The 16929-nt window shown below is 56.6% G+C and overlaps 1 protein-coding gene across 1 annotated transcript; it reads right to left on the bottom strand.

Annotated features, from left to right (window-relative positions):
* Positions 1-94: 94 nt before the first annotated feature.
* Positions 95-16929, bottom strand: STRC (stereocilin). The gene is made up of 28 exons (XM_088657253.1): positions 16872-16929; positions 15718-16761; positions 15572-15596; positions 13809-15108; positions 13046-13108; positions 12681-12797; positions 12007-12173; positions 11012-11201; positions 10447-10562; positions 9221-9470; positions 8642-8812; positions 7887-7943; positions 7279-7446; positions 7034-7177; positions 6701-6759; positions 6482-6605; positions 6260-6351; positions 5438-5576; positions 4775-4977; positions 4600-4690; positions 2730-2858; positions 2404-2613; positions 1756-1911; positions 1303-1448; positions 989-1137; positions 793-890; positions 429-576; positions 95-308 (listed from the first exon to the last, which is right to left on the bottom strand). Exons 1-28 carry the CDS (start codon positions 16927-16929, stop codon positions 214-216), a joined length of 5709 nt encoding a protein of 1902 aa, XP_088513379.1. The 3' UTR covers positions 95-213.

The raw sequence follows: 16929 nt of genomic DNA, 5'->3' as shown, positions 1-16929 counted from the left end.
GGGCCAGAGCACCTGCCCGGCATGCAGAAGACGCAGGGTTCAATCCCCAGTCAAAATTATCCTGCAGAGATGCTGCCAGCCCGTGTCAAACAGTTCTGAGACAGGTGGTCACACTGGTCGCCTCGTCTGCCCCGTGGTACTGGAGGCAGCGAGTGGGGAGGGGGGCACAAGACGGTCGCAGGCACCAGCCAGAGTCAGTGCAAAGGGGCAGCTTTATTGCAAGGCCAGGGGGGGCCCGAAAGTCAAAAGGAGGCAGCAAGATGGAAGCAGCAGCAAAACAGCTGGGCGGAGCCCTGAGCCACTTCTGCCTGTGGAGGAAGAGGAGCCAAGGGTCACTGGAGGGGCAGCACAGAGCTGGGAAGTGGCATGCCAGTGTGGGCAGTGCCCATGGTGAGGCATGCAGGGGTCAAGGCAGGGGTGGCACATACTCCTGTGGCCCTGGCAGGGCTCCCCTTCGCACTGCGCCAGCTCCAGGGCCCATCTTTGCCTAGGGCTGAGGAGTCCGTACTGCTGGGCTGTCACGGCCGATGCCTGGGGGCTTGTCAGACTGAGCAGCTGGGCTGGGCTGAACACCACCTGAGGGGGAGCAGAGAAAGGCGAGGCAGAACCCACCAGGAGCTGCCAGCGCAAGTGGGATGGTGCTCCACCCCCCCCCACACACACACCCCTTTCCGCTGGGCCCAGCACTGGAGGGGCAGCCCCTGCCTGGCCCACATTTAGAGTCCCAGCTGAGAGGCCCGCCCCAGGCTTCCCCCTCCCCGTCCCAGACCTCCAGGACAGCAAGGCACTCACTGCAAATTTTGGGGCGGGGATCAAGGCAACTGCCACTGGGGTCAGAGCCCGAAGCTGCTCTGGGACGAGGGACGAGAGGACGATGTCTGGCAGCCCCGCTGGGAAGGAGAGAAAGAGGCAGGTGGTGCCCACCCAGGGTGTGTTGCCCCAAAAGGAAGACAGAAGCAAGGACTCCCTCCACCACACAGCCACCTACCTGCCAGCGTCCCAATCTCTGTGAAAATCCCTGGGCCCCACATGGCGACAGGCCCAAAGGCAGAGGGGGTGACCAGGAGCCAGGCCAGGGCATCCAGTTTCTCCTCAGAGCAGCTGAGATGGAGCAACCCCAGGAAGGAGGCCGCTTTGCTGTGGGGAAGGAAGAAGGCTGTAGTCAGGGTGCAGGGAGGCAAGTGGAGGCCTCTGCACTGAAACAGAAACTGGATGTGCGTGTGTCCTGCCTGCAACCGTAGAAGGCTGGGAACAGCACCTTCCATCCCCTCTGCCAATCCCTGTGCCTTCCAGCCTCCCTACCTGAATTCCTGGCTGTTGAGCTGCCTGATCTCCGCCACCTGCAGCCCACAAAGGAGGTGCCCGAGAGAAACCAAGTCCAGCAGTGCCAGATTTTCCGCGCTCACCTTGTGCTGCTTTGCAAGGAGGCTGCCAACCACAGCTTGCATCTGGGTGTGCAGAGAGAGACAATGGGGAGATCACATCAGGACTTTGGCCAGGCACCCAGGCAAAGCCACGTGGCTGTGGCTGGCTGGCAGCTTCTGGCCAGGCTGGCTCAGAAGGCCTGAGACTAGAAAAAGGGGATTGAAGGTGGCATATTCCCTCTGAAGCTCAAACTGGCCACAGGGACACAGTTGTCTTCATGGATCAAATCAGAAGCCAGGATGGCTTTCGTCATTCTGGGACTTTGCCTGGGAAATCGGGACACTTGGGAGGTATGCAGTGGGTGAGCCAGGAAAATGAAGGGCCCCTCACCTGCCTCTCTGTCCAGCCTTCCAGGGCCCCCAGCACTGACAAGGCTCCCCAGTCAGGAATCTCCAGCTCCTGTAGCTCCTCCTCGCTCAACTGGAGGGCCAGGAAGCCCAACTGCAGCATCTCCACTGCGCCCATTGCCCAGGTCGGCCCCAGAACCTGCAAGCACAGGGGGACCCTCCTAAGCCACTGTCCCTTCGCACCATGGAGACACCCCCCACTCCTGAACAAGAGGGTTTCAAGGTCCAACTGCATGAAAGGCATCTCTGTAGGCTGGACAGGCTGCTTCCCTGGGCAACCCCCGCCCCGGTCCTTTGGGGCTGAGGGAGGCCCAAAGTGTTTGAGGGCTATTTATGGCAGGAACCGCCTTCAGCCAAGGCCCTGGGTGGGTTTCAAGGCCTGGCCTACACACTGGAAGGGACCTACTAAAGTTAATTGACGAGACTCACTTAGGTTCATTCATTCCAGTGGGTCTACTCTCACATACCCGCCAACATTTCTCCAATGAAAATAGGGACGTCTTAAGGAAAAACAGGACATTCTGGGGTCAAATCTGTCCCTTGAAAATAGGGACACTTGGAGGGTCTGCTCTGAGTCAAACTTGGCCTTGGGACCCTCTGGGGTCAGAATACAGTCTGGTGGAGAACTCACCTGTTTGGCTTTGCTGAGAGCAGCCTGGCGCTGATATGGACGGAGGGCGAGGTCCTGACTGATGAGGCTCAGGCAGTCATGGAACTGGTCCAGCTCCATCGCGCTGATCTGGGTGGCGCTCCAGGCCGAGGGGAAAGAGGCCCGGATGTCGGAGCAGCTGGGCACAGGTTCTGCACAGAGAGTCCAGCAGGGGTGGGGATGGGCAATGAGCTAACCCAAAGGGACAGGGAGGGTCCCTAACCCCTCCCCTTGGTCTGAGTGTGCTTCAGAGGCACCTCCTCAGACAGAAACTCACCTTCCTGGGAGCCCTCCAGGCTCCTCCTCACCAGGGCCTCTTTCTGGGCCTGCAACCCCCCACCTGGCCCTTGAGGGTCACACAGCCGGCCCTGCTCACTCTCCTCCCACAGCTTCTGGCTCTGCAACAGCTGCTCCACAAGGTCCTTGCTCAACACCGCCTGGAGCAGAACAGGATGGGAGAGGCAGGTCATAAAATTATGGAACTGTACAGTTGTAAGGAGGGACCCAGGTGGCGCTGTGGGTTTAACCACAGAGTCTAGGGCTTGCTGATCAGAAGGTCGGCGGTTCGAATCCCTGCAACGGGGTGAGCTCCCGTTGCTCGGTCCCAGCTCCTGCCCACCTAGCAGTTTGAAAGCACATCAAAGTGCAAGTAGATAAATAGGGACCGCTCCGGCGGGAAGGTAAACGGCGTTTTCGTGCGCTGCTCTGGTTCGCCAGAAGCAGCTTTGTCATGCTGGCCACATGACCCGGAAGCTGTCTGCAGACAAACGCCGGCTCCCTCAGCCTATAGAGCGAGATGAGCGCCGCAACTCCAGAGTCGGACACGACTGGACCTGATGGTCAGGGGCCCCTTTACCTTTACCTTACAGTTGGAAGGAACCCCAGTGATCATCTAGTCCAACTCCCTGCAATGCAGGAATCACAACTAAGGATGCCAGAGAGGCAGGGACACACTGACACAGCAGAGCTCATCTGTGGGGCTCCTCTCCCCACTTCACCCCCTCAGCCCACCCCACCTCCCCAAGCAATCAGATAATGAGACAATAGGAAGCCCTTTTATGCAATGTCTGGCAATTCTTTTATATATATATATATATATATATATATATATATATATATATATATATTTTCTTATAAAGAAGTACTTGTCAAGCAGTGCATGAGCAAAGGTCCAGAGGGTGGGGATTGGGGCAGATCTACTATAAACTAATGAAACAAGCTTCAGGGGCCCTAATCCCAGAGGGGCCCCAGAAGTGATTTTAGTTCACATGACTTAACAATTTTAGGTCTAGTAGACCCAATTTGCACAGGTGGCGCTGTGGTTAAACCACTGAGCCTAGGGCTTGCTGATCAGAAGGTCGGCGGTTCGAATCCCTGTGACGGGGTGAGCTCCCGTTGCTTGGTCCCAGCTCCTGCCAACCTAGCAGTTCGAAAGCACGTCAAAATGCAAGTAGATAAATAGGAACCACTACAGCGGGAAGGTAAACGGTGTTTCCATGTGCTGCTCTGGTTTGCCAGAAGCGGCTTTGTCATGCTGGCCACATGACCTGGAAGCTATACGCCGGCTCCCTCGGCCAATAATGCGAGATGAGTGCGCAACCCCAGAGTCGGTCACGACTGGACCTAATGGTCAGGGGTCCCTTTACCTTTAGACCCAATTTGCACGACTAAATTTATTATTTTTGTTGGATATAATTCAACGATCCCAAAATTTGAGAGTCAACAGCACAGATGTTGTAAAGGTGAACTGTTGAAGTAACTTGAAAATGATAAGGCATAGGAAATTTTTGTTTACACCAATGACTTTGGCGTGTGAGATGATTGAGGGCAGCAATTTTAATCAAAAACTGAGATGTAGTAGTTATTATTATTAATTTTAAGTGATCTGCCTTGGAACAATCCCACTGAAGAAGGTAACAGAGGTTACCCAGACCTCATTCCAGGTTGTGAAGGGGCCACCATAACATTTCAAGCTTCAGGGGCCCCCAAATATAGGTCCACCACTGGTGAGGATGCCACTGGAGGTCAGCCCTGGCTGCTAGGTGGAGCCTCCATTTCCAGAGGCAGCCTGCAGCTGATTGCTGGATGCTATCAGAGCTATTTGGCAGTGAGACAGAATGCTGAAGCACACTCCAGCACACGAGATAGACATGGATACAGACCCTCACTCTGCCTCACCTGGGGGATTTGCTGGATACTCTCCGGAGGGAGCCTGAACACCAAATGCCCCAGCTGCTCCAGCTCCACCTGGCTCCAGTGCACTGGGTCCCTGTAGTGGCGAAACAGTGAGGTGGTCATGTAGGCAAGCCAAGGCCTTGAGCTCAGCCAGGGTCCAAAAAGGCACCTTCCTCACCCCAAAGCACCATCTGCCATCAGCAGTTGCCCAACCACTTCCGCAACTCCATTATCGAGGCAGGTCTCCCGGAGCTCATCCAGGTGCTGGAGCAGATTTGCAGGATTGGCATGGACCAGGTTGTCGAGCTCCAGGAAGCCCACCAAAGGGCCAAGCAAGGTCAATATCTCCACTGAGATGTCTGCCTCCCCTTGGGACCTTTGCTGAAATACAGAGGGGAGGGAGGTGGCTCACACTGGTCCCAGCCAGGAGTGGTGGTGCTGCAAGGAGTATGGCCTGGGAAGGGTAACTTTGCTGCTGTCCCATCCCTGAGGCCAAGGGCAGGGTGCCTGAAGACACAGCACTCCATCAGAGCTCACCGTTGCATTTTGACACAGGGAGAGGGGGGTGGAGAGGAGAGTGCCCCTAGGAATTTCCCTCCCTGCACCCTTCCCTGTGGTCCTCCTGCACCTGGAAAGGATGGAATGTGTCCCAGGTGAGCCTCCGATTATTGGCTCATTTTGGACCTCACAATATAACTATTGTCCCCATTTCACAGATCCCAAGCAAATCAATAAACCCACAGCAGAGCTGATGGTGGTGGTGGGGAGGTGGAGAAGTGCACTGGGTTCCAGCTGTGCCACTCTGGCTCTCAAAACTGGTCGCTGCTCCTCTCCCCCTTACCAGTAGTGCCTGCAAACTGTGCCGGGCGAGGGCGGCCCGTCGAGGGGGTGGCAAGACCAGCAGGTTGCGTGGGTGGCTCCTTACATAGTCCAAGATCAGCAGGAAGGACTTGCCAGGAAGCTTGTCCAGCAGGTGAGTCCTGGCCAAGAAGGGACACCTCACTTCAGCAGCAAGAAGCAGGCCAGGCAAGGCAGGGAGGAGCGCTGGATGTTGATCTGGCCCAGTAGCACAGAATCAAGGGGGTGAAAGGAACACACACACCCCACCTTAGTCAGTACAGGAAACCTGCCGCCTGCTGAAATGCCTGAAGACTCAGGAAGGTCTTCCTATAGGTTCCTCTAAAGCAGGGGTGTCCAACTCCCAAGAGACTGCAATCTACTCACAGAGTTAAACACTGGCAGTGATCTACCCCCTTTTTGGGGGGTTCAGGTCAAAGTTGTTGAGTTTTTTTCAAGCTGGAGGTAAAATGTTGAGCTTTTTTTAGGGGAGCCACAGATGTTTAGCTTCTTTTGAGGGAGCCAATGATATCCCAGTGATCTACTGCAGACGACCCCTGATCTACCTGTTGGACATGCCTGCTCTAAAGCCTTTTCTGTGGCAGATATTTGAATACGGCGCTCTCTCCTCTCGCCAAAACATACCCTGCACCCTTGATGTCTTTCTTAGCCACTAGGGGGAGCTTCCATGCAGCCAAGAGGTCTGGTGCCCATCAAATCCTTGGTCACAAGGAGGCAGCACAAAAGGGTTGCTGCCACCTACCTAACCGGATGTATTGGGTGGGAGGGAGGCCAGGGACTCGGGGTTGGGATGCAGGTCACCTACGGCAAGTCCATGAGGAACTGGGGTCCCAGCCCCAGCAACTCTGTAGTAGATAGGCTGGGTCTCCTCTGGATCTCCTCCCAGATGCATCCTTTCTGGAAACAAAGGCGCAGCTTGGCATTAATTGAGGAGGGGGGCATTATGTACCCAGGCCCACTGCTCTGCACCCGCTGAGCCCCTTCCCTGCTCCCATCCAGGGTAGGCCTCTCCCCAATGCCTTCTTACCAGGCTCCAGGGCAGGTGGAGGTCTTGGCTGTAGAGAGCTTCCAGAACAGCCAGAAAATCTGCCCCAGCTTCAAAGGTCTGCAGAGAGGTGCAGGATAGCCCCATAGCCAGGTGTCCCAGTGCCCTGCCATGGGGAGAGAGTTCAGCCATCACCACCCATGTCATCCCATTAGCAGAGGAGGGAGGGAGGAGGGGAGTTGGCAGGGGTGTGGCTCTCACCAGATCAGGTCCCCCGTCATGTTGGCACTGGCTTCAATGCTCTGCCAAAGGAACTGGGCCTGAGAAAGAGGGACGTAAAAAGAAGCTAGGAAGCTGCCTTGTGGCAAGCCAGACCGTGGGTCCATCTAGCTCAGCACTGTCAGCATGGACTGACAGCAGCTCTCCAGGCTTCCAGGCAGGGAACAATTCCCAGCTTCCCCTGGAGATGCTGGTGGGTGCTGAGCCCATGGCTGTCTGCATGCTCTACCCCTGAGTTATGGAGACACCACAGGGAGTGAATGACACCCTTTGCTTTGGCCTCCCATCGCCCTGCCCAGCACTCTTCTCCCATACCTGCTGTGGGGACCAAGGTGCCTTCCGGTGCCAGCTGCTCCTCCCCAGCAGGGCCTGGGTGTCCACATGCAGGAGCTTGAGAGGGACAGCAGGCAGGAGGCAGTCCAGGTGGGCACTGAGGACAGGGGACTCTGGGCCATGCCTCTGGGACAGGCACAAGAAGGGGACACGCGGTTAGGGAGGCTGAAGCCATTCGAGGGCACACACACACAGCCGCCCGGATCCCTGTGGGCCTCGCCAGATACCTGCAGAGCTTGAAGCAGACCTGCCTTTTGAGCTCCTGAGAGATGGGGCAGAGTGGGGCCCACACATGCACAGCCTCTGGCCAAGACAGCCGCCACCGCCACCTCCAGAGATTGGGGACCCAGGCCAGCGAGGAGGGAGCAGAGAGGCTCAGCCCCACTCAGCGTCACCTGCAGAGACAGAAGGCAGGGTGGGAGGGAGGCCACAGAGCCCATCACTGAAAACCAAGGGGTGGAGTGGTGGTACTGGTGGGGCTTTGGATCCCCCTGCCCAACAATATCAGCAGACAGGGAAATGCTTTGCATTCCGTTTTGGATTGAACAAGCATGTCTGTAGCTTGCAGGTTTACAAAACGGTTATAATAGAGGCAAGATTCCCAGGGAGCTCCTCCCTCCCCAGACTAGACTTTATTTCTCACTAGTTCGTTTCAGCTCTTCATTCCTGAAGAAGAGTGAGTGGGCAGGTGACGTGGCAGATTCTCCAAGCCAAGCTGGGGTCTGCCATCTTCAGAGCTGTGGGCCTGCCAACTGCTGACCTGTCCCTGCTGTCTGGACCAGGTCAAACAAGGAGGTCTCTGCCCCAGACCTCCACACCTACCTCTGAGCTTCACCTTCTGGGTGATACTCACATTCTCCATCCGCAGTGCCTGCGAGAGCAGCAGGAGAGCCTGAAGGGAAGAAGGATCTCTTAGTGTGGCAGCACCTCCACTTTGGAACACCCTGCCTATTGATATCTGGCAGGGTCCTTCCTTGTACTATTTTCAGTGCTTGCTAAAAACATTCTTATTTATATAAGCCCACCCAGATGCTTAGAAAGTTGATTGAGTTTTAGGCTGGATCTACATTGATCTTTTAAACGTTATTAAATATATGTAATGTTCTGTAACGTTTAATGCAGTTTCCCATGGCTGGTGGCTCGCTGCTCTGCAGTGCCCTCTGGTGTCACATTTTAATAACACATTTTTTATGTTATAAAACATGAGTATAGATCCACCCCTAAATCTGCTTTCAGTTTTTTTTGCTATTACAACTTTATGAAAGTTTTTAAAAAATTATTGCTAATTTTTCTTATTGATAGCCATTGTTTTATATTTAGAGGGTGGCTTTAAAAAAATACAACCCAACAACAATCAAGTAGTGTATAAATTTTTTTACTAAATAAATAAGCAAACAAACAAGGAAGCTGCCTGAGCATAAGGAAGTGGAAGCCCTAGCCCATCCCCATGACAGGGAGTTGGTGGGATTGACCTAGGCAGGATGTCTCCTGAGGTAGGCTGCTGCTGCCCCCAACTCTGGAGAGGTCAAATTTGCCTAATACCCACCCACCCCCACGGCAGATGCAGGGCATACCCTCAGTACAACTCACCTGGGCACGGCTAAGCTGTGCTGCTTGCAGCTCTGGGAGGATAGCCCCTACCTGAGACTCTGACAGGCCCCGCAGGAACTCCACCCCCATGGCTGGCACAAGACCCCGCCAGGATTGCAGCTCGTGGGAGCCCACCGAGGAAGGCAGGAGCTCTGCCAGGGCATGGGCCAGCTGGAAGGAGGAGGAAGAGGAGGAGGAGGAGGAGGAGGAGGAGGAGGAGGAGGAGGAGGAGGAGGAGGAGGAGAAGAAGAAGAAGAAGAAGAAGAAGAAGAAGAAGAAGAAGAAGAAGAAGAAGAAGAAGAAGAAGAAGAAGAAGAAGGCAATGGCAAGTCAGATGAGGTGGTGGCCCAACCAGGGGAAGGAGCCAGCTTTGGTAAAGGAGGCTTCAGTCCTGGAGAAGAGGAGGGTTCTGCAGATTTGCTTCCAGTTGGGAGAGCATCACCAGAGCTGGATCTCTGTGAAGAGTGGCTTGCCCCCAGAAGGAGGCTGAGGGACAGTGGGGAGAAATGTCCTCAGCAGCACTGGCCCTAGGCTAGGCTCTGCTGTGCCCAAGAGAGCCTGGTCCTCTTCACCACTCACCTGCCCATGAGGGTCCACCACCCCTCTGGCCACACACTCCAGGAGGTGCTTCTCGATCGGCCCCCACAGATCTTGCAAGGGGGAGATCAGACGCAAGTCCCCGATGCTGAGGAAGCAGGTGAGAGCCCCGAGCCTGTGAGGATGGGGGAGGGGGCACAGGCAGAAGTAGGCTGTTGGGACTTGCTCACTTGGTGCTAGCCACACCCCATGTAGGCCTTCCTGCTGTTCTGGACCCCAAACTCTGATGCTTCTGGTTGGATGTTGCTCCAGATGCACACAGGGTGATGCTCCTCCCCCTCTGAAGAGCTTTTGCTCTTTCAAGAAAGCTCCAGTTCATAGGAATCAAGTTGGGGAGAGTTGCTGTTGCAATCAGCTCCTGCTTTTGGGCTTCCCACTGGGGCATCTGGCTGGCCACTGTGAAAACAGGATGCTGGACCAGATGGACCCCTTCAGCCTGACCCTGCTGCTGCTGCTGCAGGGCCCTTCTGAAGTTCACATGTTCTGTACACCCCAAGTGTCCACAGACTTTGAAAGAGAACTATGTGGACAAATAGCCTTCCATCTGGGGTTCTTCAGCTCCTGTTGCCGTGATGCATCTTTGGCAGGAAATACTTTGGGGACAAAGTGGTTTAATACTTTGGGTTAAACCACTGAGCCTAGGGCTTGCTGATCAGAAGGTCGGTGGTTCAAATCCCTGCGACGGGGTGAGCTCCCGTTGCTCGGTCCTGGCTCCTGCCAACCTAGCAGTTCGAAAGCACGTCAAAATGCAAGTAGATAAATAGGAACCGCTACGGCGGGAAGGTAAACGGCGTTTCCATGTGCTGCTCTGGTTTGCCAGAAGCGGCTTTGTCATGCTGGCCACATGACCTGGAAGCTGTATGCCGGCTCCCTCGGCCAATAATGTGAGATGAGCGCGCAACCCCAGAGTCGGTCACGACTGGACCTAATGGCCAGGGGTCCCTTTACCTTTTACTTTGGGGACATAACTCCTGCCTGGTCTAGCAATAATTATGTCACCGGGGTCACCTTTGGCTTGTCTCTTGAACGTAGCATGCCTTGCTCTCCCTTGGACCCAAAGCCATGTGGAGTGCTGCCTTGGGAGGAAATCTCTTCCTCTGTGAACTCCTGCCTTGAACAGCTGCACCCACCAATCAGTGGGATATCCTGGGACACAAAATCAATCACCCAAGTCAGTTTGCTCCCAAGCCTGCCTCCCCACCACTCACCTGCCCACCTGCTCCTCGGTGCTCTCGTGGTTCCTGTTGAGCAAACTGCGTGCTACATGGCGCCCTTGAGCCAGGCCCAGCTCAGCCTCCTGCCAGCCATTCACCAAGCTCTGGATCTGGAGGGACACACCAACATTTAAGCGTTGTTTGACAGTGGAATGGACTGCCTTGGAAGGTGGTGGGCTCTCCTTCCCTGGACGTTTTAAAGCAGAGGTCAGATGGCCATCTGGCATGGATTCTTTAGCTGTGATTCCTGCATTGCAAGGGTTGGACAACATGACCAACCTTCTAACTCTACAATTCTATTATTTTATTAAAACACCATCCCTGGCATAAGTGGGTACTCTGGGGCATGCTCACCCCCCCCCCCGGGGTTCCAGAGGGTGCGCCACCAGCTTCCAGTCCTGTGGGGAGGGGGCTGGAGGCAGGGACTGCACCTTCTCACAAAGGGTTTATCCCCACAGAGGCAGCAGAGTGCTTGCCCAGCTTTCCAGGGGCAATTGAAGGAGATGCCCAGGACACCCCCCCCCCCGGGCTGCTCTCAGCCTCTGCACCCTGGTCCCACCTGCTGCTGTGTTAGCTGAAGGAAATGGCCAAGCGGAAGGTGAGGAAGGAGAGGCTGGAGGCTGTGAAGGAACTCCGGGGGCCAGGAAGGGACTTCACCCAGGAGGTGCTCGGCCTGCAGGAGGCGCTGCACTAGGGCTCGCTTTTGTGCCAACGTCATCCGGGCACTTTGGCTGCTAATGATGGCCAAGCTGAGGGTCGGAGAGGGGGAGAAAGAGGCTATGTTAGCAAGAGAAGTTCCCCCACCCCTCACCTGAGAAAACTACAGGCACACAGACCGCATGCTGAGTGAAGGACTACCTGGCCAATGCCACGCATGAGGCCAGGGGGGTGGGCACAGCCTAGGAAGACCAACATAAGGAGTGCTTCAGGTGAAATGAAATGAGAGGGCCCAGACCCTCCCTGCAGTAAGAGGGGCTGGTTTTGGCTACTCAGAAGTGACAGAAAGGACATTCTATTCTGACCACACAAGAGGTCCAGAGGGTAGCAACATGAGAACAGGCCTTTCCTGCAGTGGCTCCCTGTTTGTGGAATGCTCTCCCCAGGAAGGCTCTCCTAGCACCATCATTATTTATCTTTAGGCACCAGGCAAAAACTTTCCTCTATAACCAGGCATTTGGCCTTGAGCTCTCTGTGACCTTTTAGAAGCATGTGGGATGTTTCTAATATATTTCTCCTTCCTCTTGGTTTTAATGTATATATGTGGGATTTATTGTCTATTTGATTGGTTGTAAGTCACTTTGGGTTACCCTGGGCATGATAAAGCGACTGACAAATTTAATAAATAAATGCTCGAGCACCATCTTTCCTGAAGGTTCCTGCCACAAGATTGAAAGTGGAGTTGGGGACTAACCCCACCTTAATTAGGACCTGGGGCTAAACTCACTAGGGGTTCAACTGGGCAGGGAGGGCCTGATGGCTCTGGAGGAGGTTTGGGGAAAGACGCCCCAGGAAGGCTTGGGCCAAGCCATGCAGGCGCTTGGGGGGGCCACTCACACGCTATCGTTGGCCAGCAGGGCGGATGGCAAGCGCAGGATGTCCGAGGCAGCCATGAAAGGGACAAAGTGAGAGAGGTGGAGGAAGAGTTGCGGGGTCAGCTGAGGGAACTTGCTCAGGAGCTGGGCAGCCAGGGACTCCACTGCCCGCTCATCCCACAGAGGTACCTGATGGAGGGAAGCAGAGGCAGGGCCGTCTTAACCATGCCTGGCGCCCTGGCACGACGGATCCCTCCGGCGCCCCACCCCGTTTCCCAGCGCGGCGGGCGGGCGCAGCTGCACTGCGCCACCCAGCCTGTTGTAGGGCTGGCCCTGGGCCATGGGGTGCTGCCCGCCCCGTTGCAACGCCCCTGCGCGCGGCGGAGGCGGCCCCAGGCCCGCGCGCCTCCGGAGAGCAGCCTGAAGCCACTGAACAGCAGGGGCACGCCTGGGGCAGCCTCAGCTGCGCCTCTCAGCGGGCACAGCGGCGCCACCGGGGGCGGGCCTAGAGCCAGCCCTGAGCAGAGGGAAAGGGAGTTCCCTTGGAGGGTTTCACAAGGCGCTGAGGTCTGGAGCTGCCAACCAACACCTACATTAAACAAATACCCCCCTTTCCATGTGGAGCCTGGTGGGCATGTCAAGGCTTCACAGGTGCTGCACCCCTAATCAAGTCCAGCCCTTCTGCCACAGACCTACCTTCATCTGCAGGTGATCCCAAGAGCGGTGCAGCAGGGCCAGGAACCTCTGGGTGGTCTCACCTTCCACTGACCACAGCAGCCTCTGGACAACCTTATGGGGCATCTGCAGGTATTCCTGGAAAAGTGGGAGGGAGAGGAGGAGGCAAGGCAGCAACAAAAGTGCCACTCCCTTCCCTGCCTCACTGGAGCTGCCGCAAGGGAGGCGCCTTGGCCAGGAAGGAGGGGAAAGGGGGAGAGGTCAGCCTTGGGGTTGGAGGAGGAAGAGAAGGAGGAGAGGTGCAGCTTTGCTCCAGGGACCAGTATTGGGCAAAGGAAGTGGCTTCAGGACCAACAGGACTGGAGACTGGAATGGAAGGAAGGTACCTGTATGAAGAACTCCAGGGCTGAGATGTTCTCCTCCCTCTCCAGGAGATTCCAGAGCAAAGGCTGCAAGGAGGAGAGAGAAGAAGAGCCTGCTGGATCAGGCCAAAAGGGGTTTCTCTAGGTTAGCATCCTGTTCTCACAAGCTGGACCTGAGCACAAGAGCCCTCTCTCCTCCTGCAGTTTCCAGAAACTGGGATTCAAAAGCATTATTGCCTTAGTCCTCATGGCTAGTAGCCATCGACAGGCCTCTCCTCCCACGAATTGGTCTAATGCTCTTTGAAAGCCATCTAGGTTGGTAGGCGAGAGTGAGACAGGTGGCTATAAGTGTGTAAGATGCACCATGGAGAAAAGTGTTAAACCTTATTTTCCATTGTATGCTGAGCAGAGAAGGAGCAGAGTGCTTGATATAGTTTGGAGTGATTGTATGTGGTCCACTGACTAAATGTTCCCTCGGTGGGGAAAAATAAGTACATTTTAGTATTTCTTGATGATTTTTCAGCGGGTTGGACTAGATGACCCTTCAGATTTTTTACAATTCTGTGAAACTTTCCTGGAAGAGGAAGGGACTGAACCCATGATCTGACTCACATGAGCAATGAATGAAAATATCCTCTCTTCATGTCTAAATCCATTCATGCAGCCCAGAGGGCAGACCCCCTTCTTAGCATTCCTAGGGAGGGGACACATTCCTATCAGGCATTCCCCATGTGGTTATGGACAGTAGCCTCCCCAACCGTCCTCCTGTCCCCAGAGCATCACCCACCCCAAAGCAGTTAAGCAGGTCTTCTTTGGTGGCCGGATCCAGCTCGCCTTCTTGCAGGAACTGGCTCACATCCTCCAGGATGCTCAGGGAGAAGTTGGCTTGGAGAGAAGTCCCAAAGGAGCTGTTGCCCAGGAGGCTGGAGAGCAGGAGAGCCTGGCCCAGCTGCTGCCTGGCTCCCTCTTGCCCCACTTCGCCAAGGGCAGGAGAAGCCAGCAGGAAGTCCAGCAGCCGCAGCAGGTAGCCGGCACTGGGAGCCCACTGGGAAGAGGAGTGGGAGGGCTCTTTGCACCGGGCTAACTGGGATACCAGTGCCATCAGGAAGGCCGGCGCATCCTGGCAGAGCTGTGGGGGCAATGGCAGCACCCCTGGGAGCCACGGGAGGGAGCAGCTCCTGTCCTGCTCAACAGCCAAGCAGTGAACCAGCACCCAGGGGTGGGCCAGCTGCAGGGCTTCCAGTAGGGACTCATTGCTGCACACAAGCTCCTGGAAGCTCTGCAGGTGGGCGTCTCCACACTGAGCTAGGAAGCTGGTGTTGTGCAGCGCTTGAGGGCTCCAGGCCCTAGCACCACAAGCTGGTACTTCCATGCTCTGGCGCAGAGAGGTATTCAGCCCAGCCCCTTGGGCCAGCGGGCTGTGGCAGAGGGTGCCCATCCACTGCCTGGTGGCATCAGAGACTTCCCGCAGGCTGCTGCTGCTGCAGAGGTTTTGGGTCCAGAGTGTCTGGCTCTCCAGGGAGAGGCAGGTCCAGAAGTCCTCCCGGCCGAGCAGAGGCCTGTTCAGAGCCTCTGAGCAACGGCTGGGCTGGAAGGGCATGGAGAGGTTGGCACAGAGCTCCTCCACAAGCTCCTGGTGGGGCCCAAGGTGCAAGAGGACAGAGGCATTGCTACACACTGTGCTGTTGAACTGCTGGGGGAAGTACTCCTTGCAGGCTCGTATCCAGACCGGGTCGCCCTCGATGGAGGAGAAGTACCAGGTGGTGCTGGAACACAAGGCCTCCAGGTCTGGTGGGGGCCGGTGGGGCTCTTTGGAACCATTGAAGAGGGTGCAATACAAGTAGATGGTGAAGTTGGAGATTCCTGGCAAGCCGGGGATGCTCTCGTTGCAGGCGGCCTCCAGGACTTCTGCCTGGGAGGGGGGATCAGGAAATGCTCTCCGGGGGGCTGGAGGGAGGGTCTCGCTCACCCTGTGCCCTTCCCCAGCAGGCAGCAAGCAACTGGGCACCACAGGAGGCCATGGGAAGGAGGCCTTGGAGGCCAAGTCCACACGCAGGGTGTCCCAGCTGATGTTGTGTCTGATTCCCCTGCGAACAGTAGAGAAGAGGAGGGTCCACCACTTACCAGGCACAAGGTGATTCAGAGTGCCGTGCCAGAGATCACCAGCAGGGCAAGCCAGCAGCCACCATGCCCCCAGGGTCCTGCCACAAATGGCCCTCTGCTCAGATCACTGCCCTGACAGCACTACCACCCCTTCTGAATGTCACTCCATGCCATGTCATACCCCATGGCCTTGCCACCCTTTGCCCAAGGAACGACGAAACTCAGCCCAAGAGTGGCAACAAGAACAGCATCACCACCACCTAGTCCAGGGAAAGGAGGCTGGTCACCCCCTTCCAGGACATTTAAGAAGGCCCTGTTGCAACAGGACAAAGATCCAACATCCTGTTCTCACAATGGCCAACCAATGCCTGTGGGAAACCAGTAAGCAGGACTCGAACACAAAAGCAACACTCTCCCCCTCCAGAAGCTGTCCCCACAACCACTTACCACAGCAGCAGCTGCTGCAGACTTCCTAGGGACAGAGAAGAGGATGGTTAGGGTTGCGGCCCCCGAGGAGGCCTGGCCCATCTCTCCCTCTCCTTGTGCCCTCCCTGCCATGGCTTGCAGCCCCATTCATTCACCCACCCACCTACCTACGGAGCACTTCCCATCTGGGTCAGGCTGGGGGACCCCCACTGCCTCTGAAGCCTCAGCTGCCAGCAGGCCCGTCACATGCAAGACCCTCCTTCGGAAGCTGGTGACGAGGGTTGGGCCTGCCCTTTGCCACAGTCTCTGCCTCAGCTCCTCCAGCGCCTCCCACAAGATGTTGCCCTCAGAGCCTCCTGCCGGTTCCTGCACTTTCCCGCCCGTGCCTGGCTGCTCTGTCCGGTAGAGGGTTTTTGAGAGGCTGGGGGCACTGCGGTTGCCAGGGGGCAGCTCTCGGGGGGTCGCGGGGACCAGGCCAAAGGGCTTCTGCTGGCCATCGGTGGGGGCGAAGCCTGCTGGGCGAATGTGCAGGAAGGCTGTCCAGCCAGTGCCCTCAAAGAGCCGCAGTAGTTGCCCCAGCCAACTGGCATTCGCTTGGCACCCACTCTGCCCTGTTGGGGGGCAAAGGGACCCCTGTGAGCCAAGCAACCCAGAGAGGACAGCCTGGCCCAGGGCTTCCATCAGGTTGCTGAGAACCTCCCAGCCCTGCTGCCCATGGAGGTGCTGTGGGGGGTCTTGGGCCCAACTGAGGAGGAGGCTCAGCAAGTCCTGGGTAAAGCTCAGCCACCCATCCCAATGCCGGCTGCCTCGCCGCCAGGAAAAGAGGATGTCTTGGAGGAGCCGGTGTCCAGAGGATGCTGGTGAGAGCAGCTTCTCGGCCTGAGGTGGTGGCAGCAGCAGTGGCAGCAGGAGGCTCTCCCAGGACTCCGGGGCTTCCTGCTCCTCCTCGCCCTGGAGGTACAGAGAGATGTTGTGGAGGAAGCTGGACAGGCAGGATTCAGGGCTCCGGGCCTGGGGAGAGGGAGGATGCCTGCCCCACAGGGACTCCAGGCTGAGGAGAAGGGGATGCACTAAGCGGTGCATGTGCTGCTGATGTGCCGAGCCTGGGCTGGGCCCGGGAGAAACAGAGCCCCCTTGGCGCTGCTCTCCGGGAGGTGTCAATAGCCCTGCCAAACCCTGTCGCAGGTTCCTGCTCGGCTCCCCCGCTGCCCCTGCTGGGAGAAAGGGGACAGGGGTCACTGGCCACAGACAAATGCAGGAGGCCACTTGCATGCCCACACACAGACCCTTGACTCCCCTCCCTGCTACTACGCCCCTGTACCTGGCAGAGGATGCGTCAGCAAGAAGAGCCCCCAGAGGCCCCAGAAGAAAGGGGCCAT

Source organism: Zootoca vivipara, chromosome 13 (assembly GCF_965207765.1).
Source record: "Zootoca vivipara chromosome 13, rZooViv2.hap1.1, whole genome shotgun sequence".
NCBI classification, from domain to species: domain Eukaryota; kingdom Metazoa; phylum Chordata; class Lepidosauria; order Squamata; family Lacertidae; genus Zootoca; species Zootoca vivipara.
The sequence above is the reverse complement of the archived record's forward strand: the minus strand, read 5'-3'. Positions and strand labels throughout refer to the sequence as shown.

Excerpts from the sequence above, each read along its gene's own strand:
- STRC (XM_088657253.1), bottom strand. The coding sequence starts at position 16,929 with ATGGCCCCTTTCTTCTGGGGCCTCTGGGGGCTCTTCTTGCTGACGCAT. Across the intron at positions 12,174-12,680 it reads GGGATCACCTGCAGATGAAG|GTACCTCTGTGGGATGAGCG; the intron begins GTAGGTCTGTGG and ends TCCCTCCATCAG. Across the intron at positions 6,352-6,481 it reads TCCACCTGCCCTGGAGCCTG|AAAGGATGCATCTGGGAGGA; the intron begins GTAAGAAGGCAT and ends CTTTGTTTCCAG.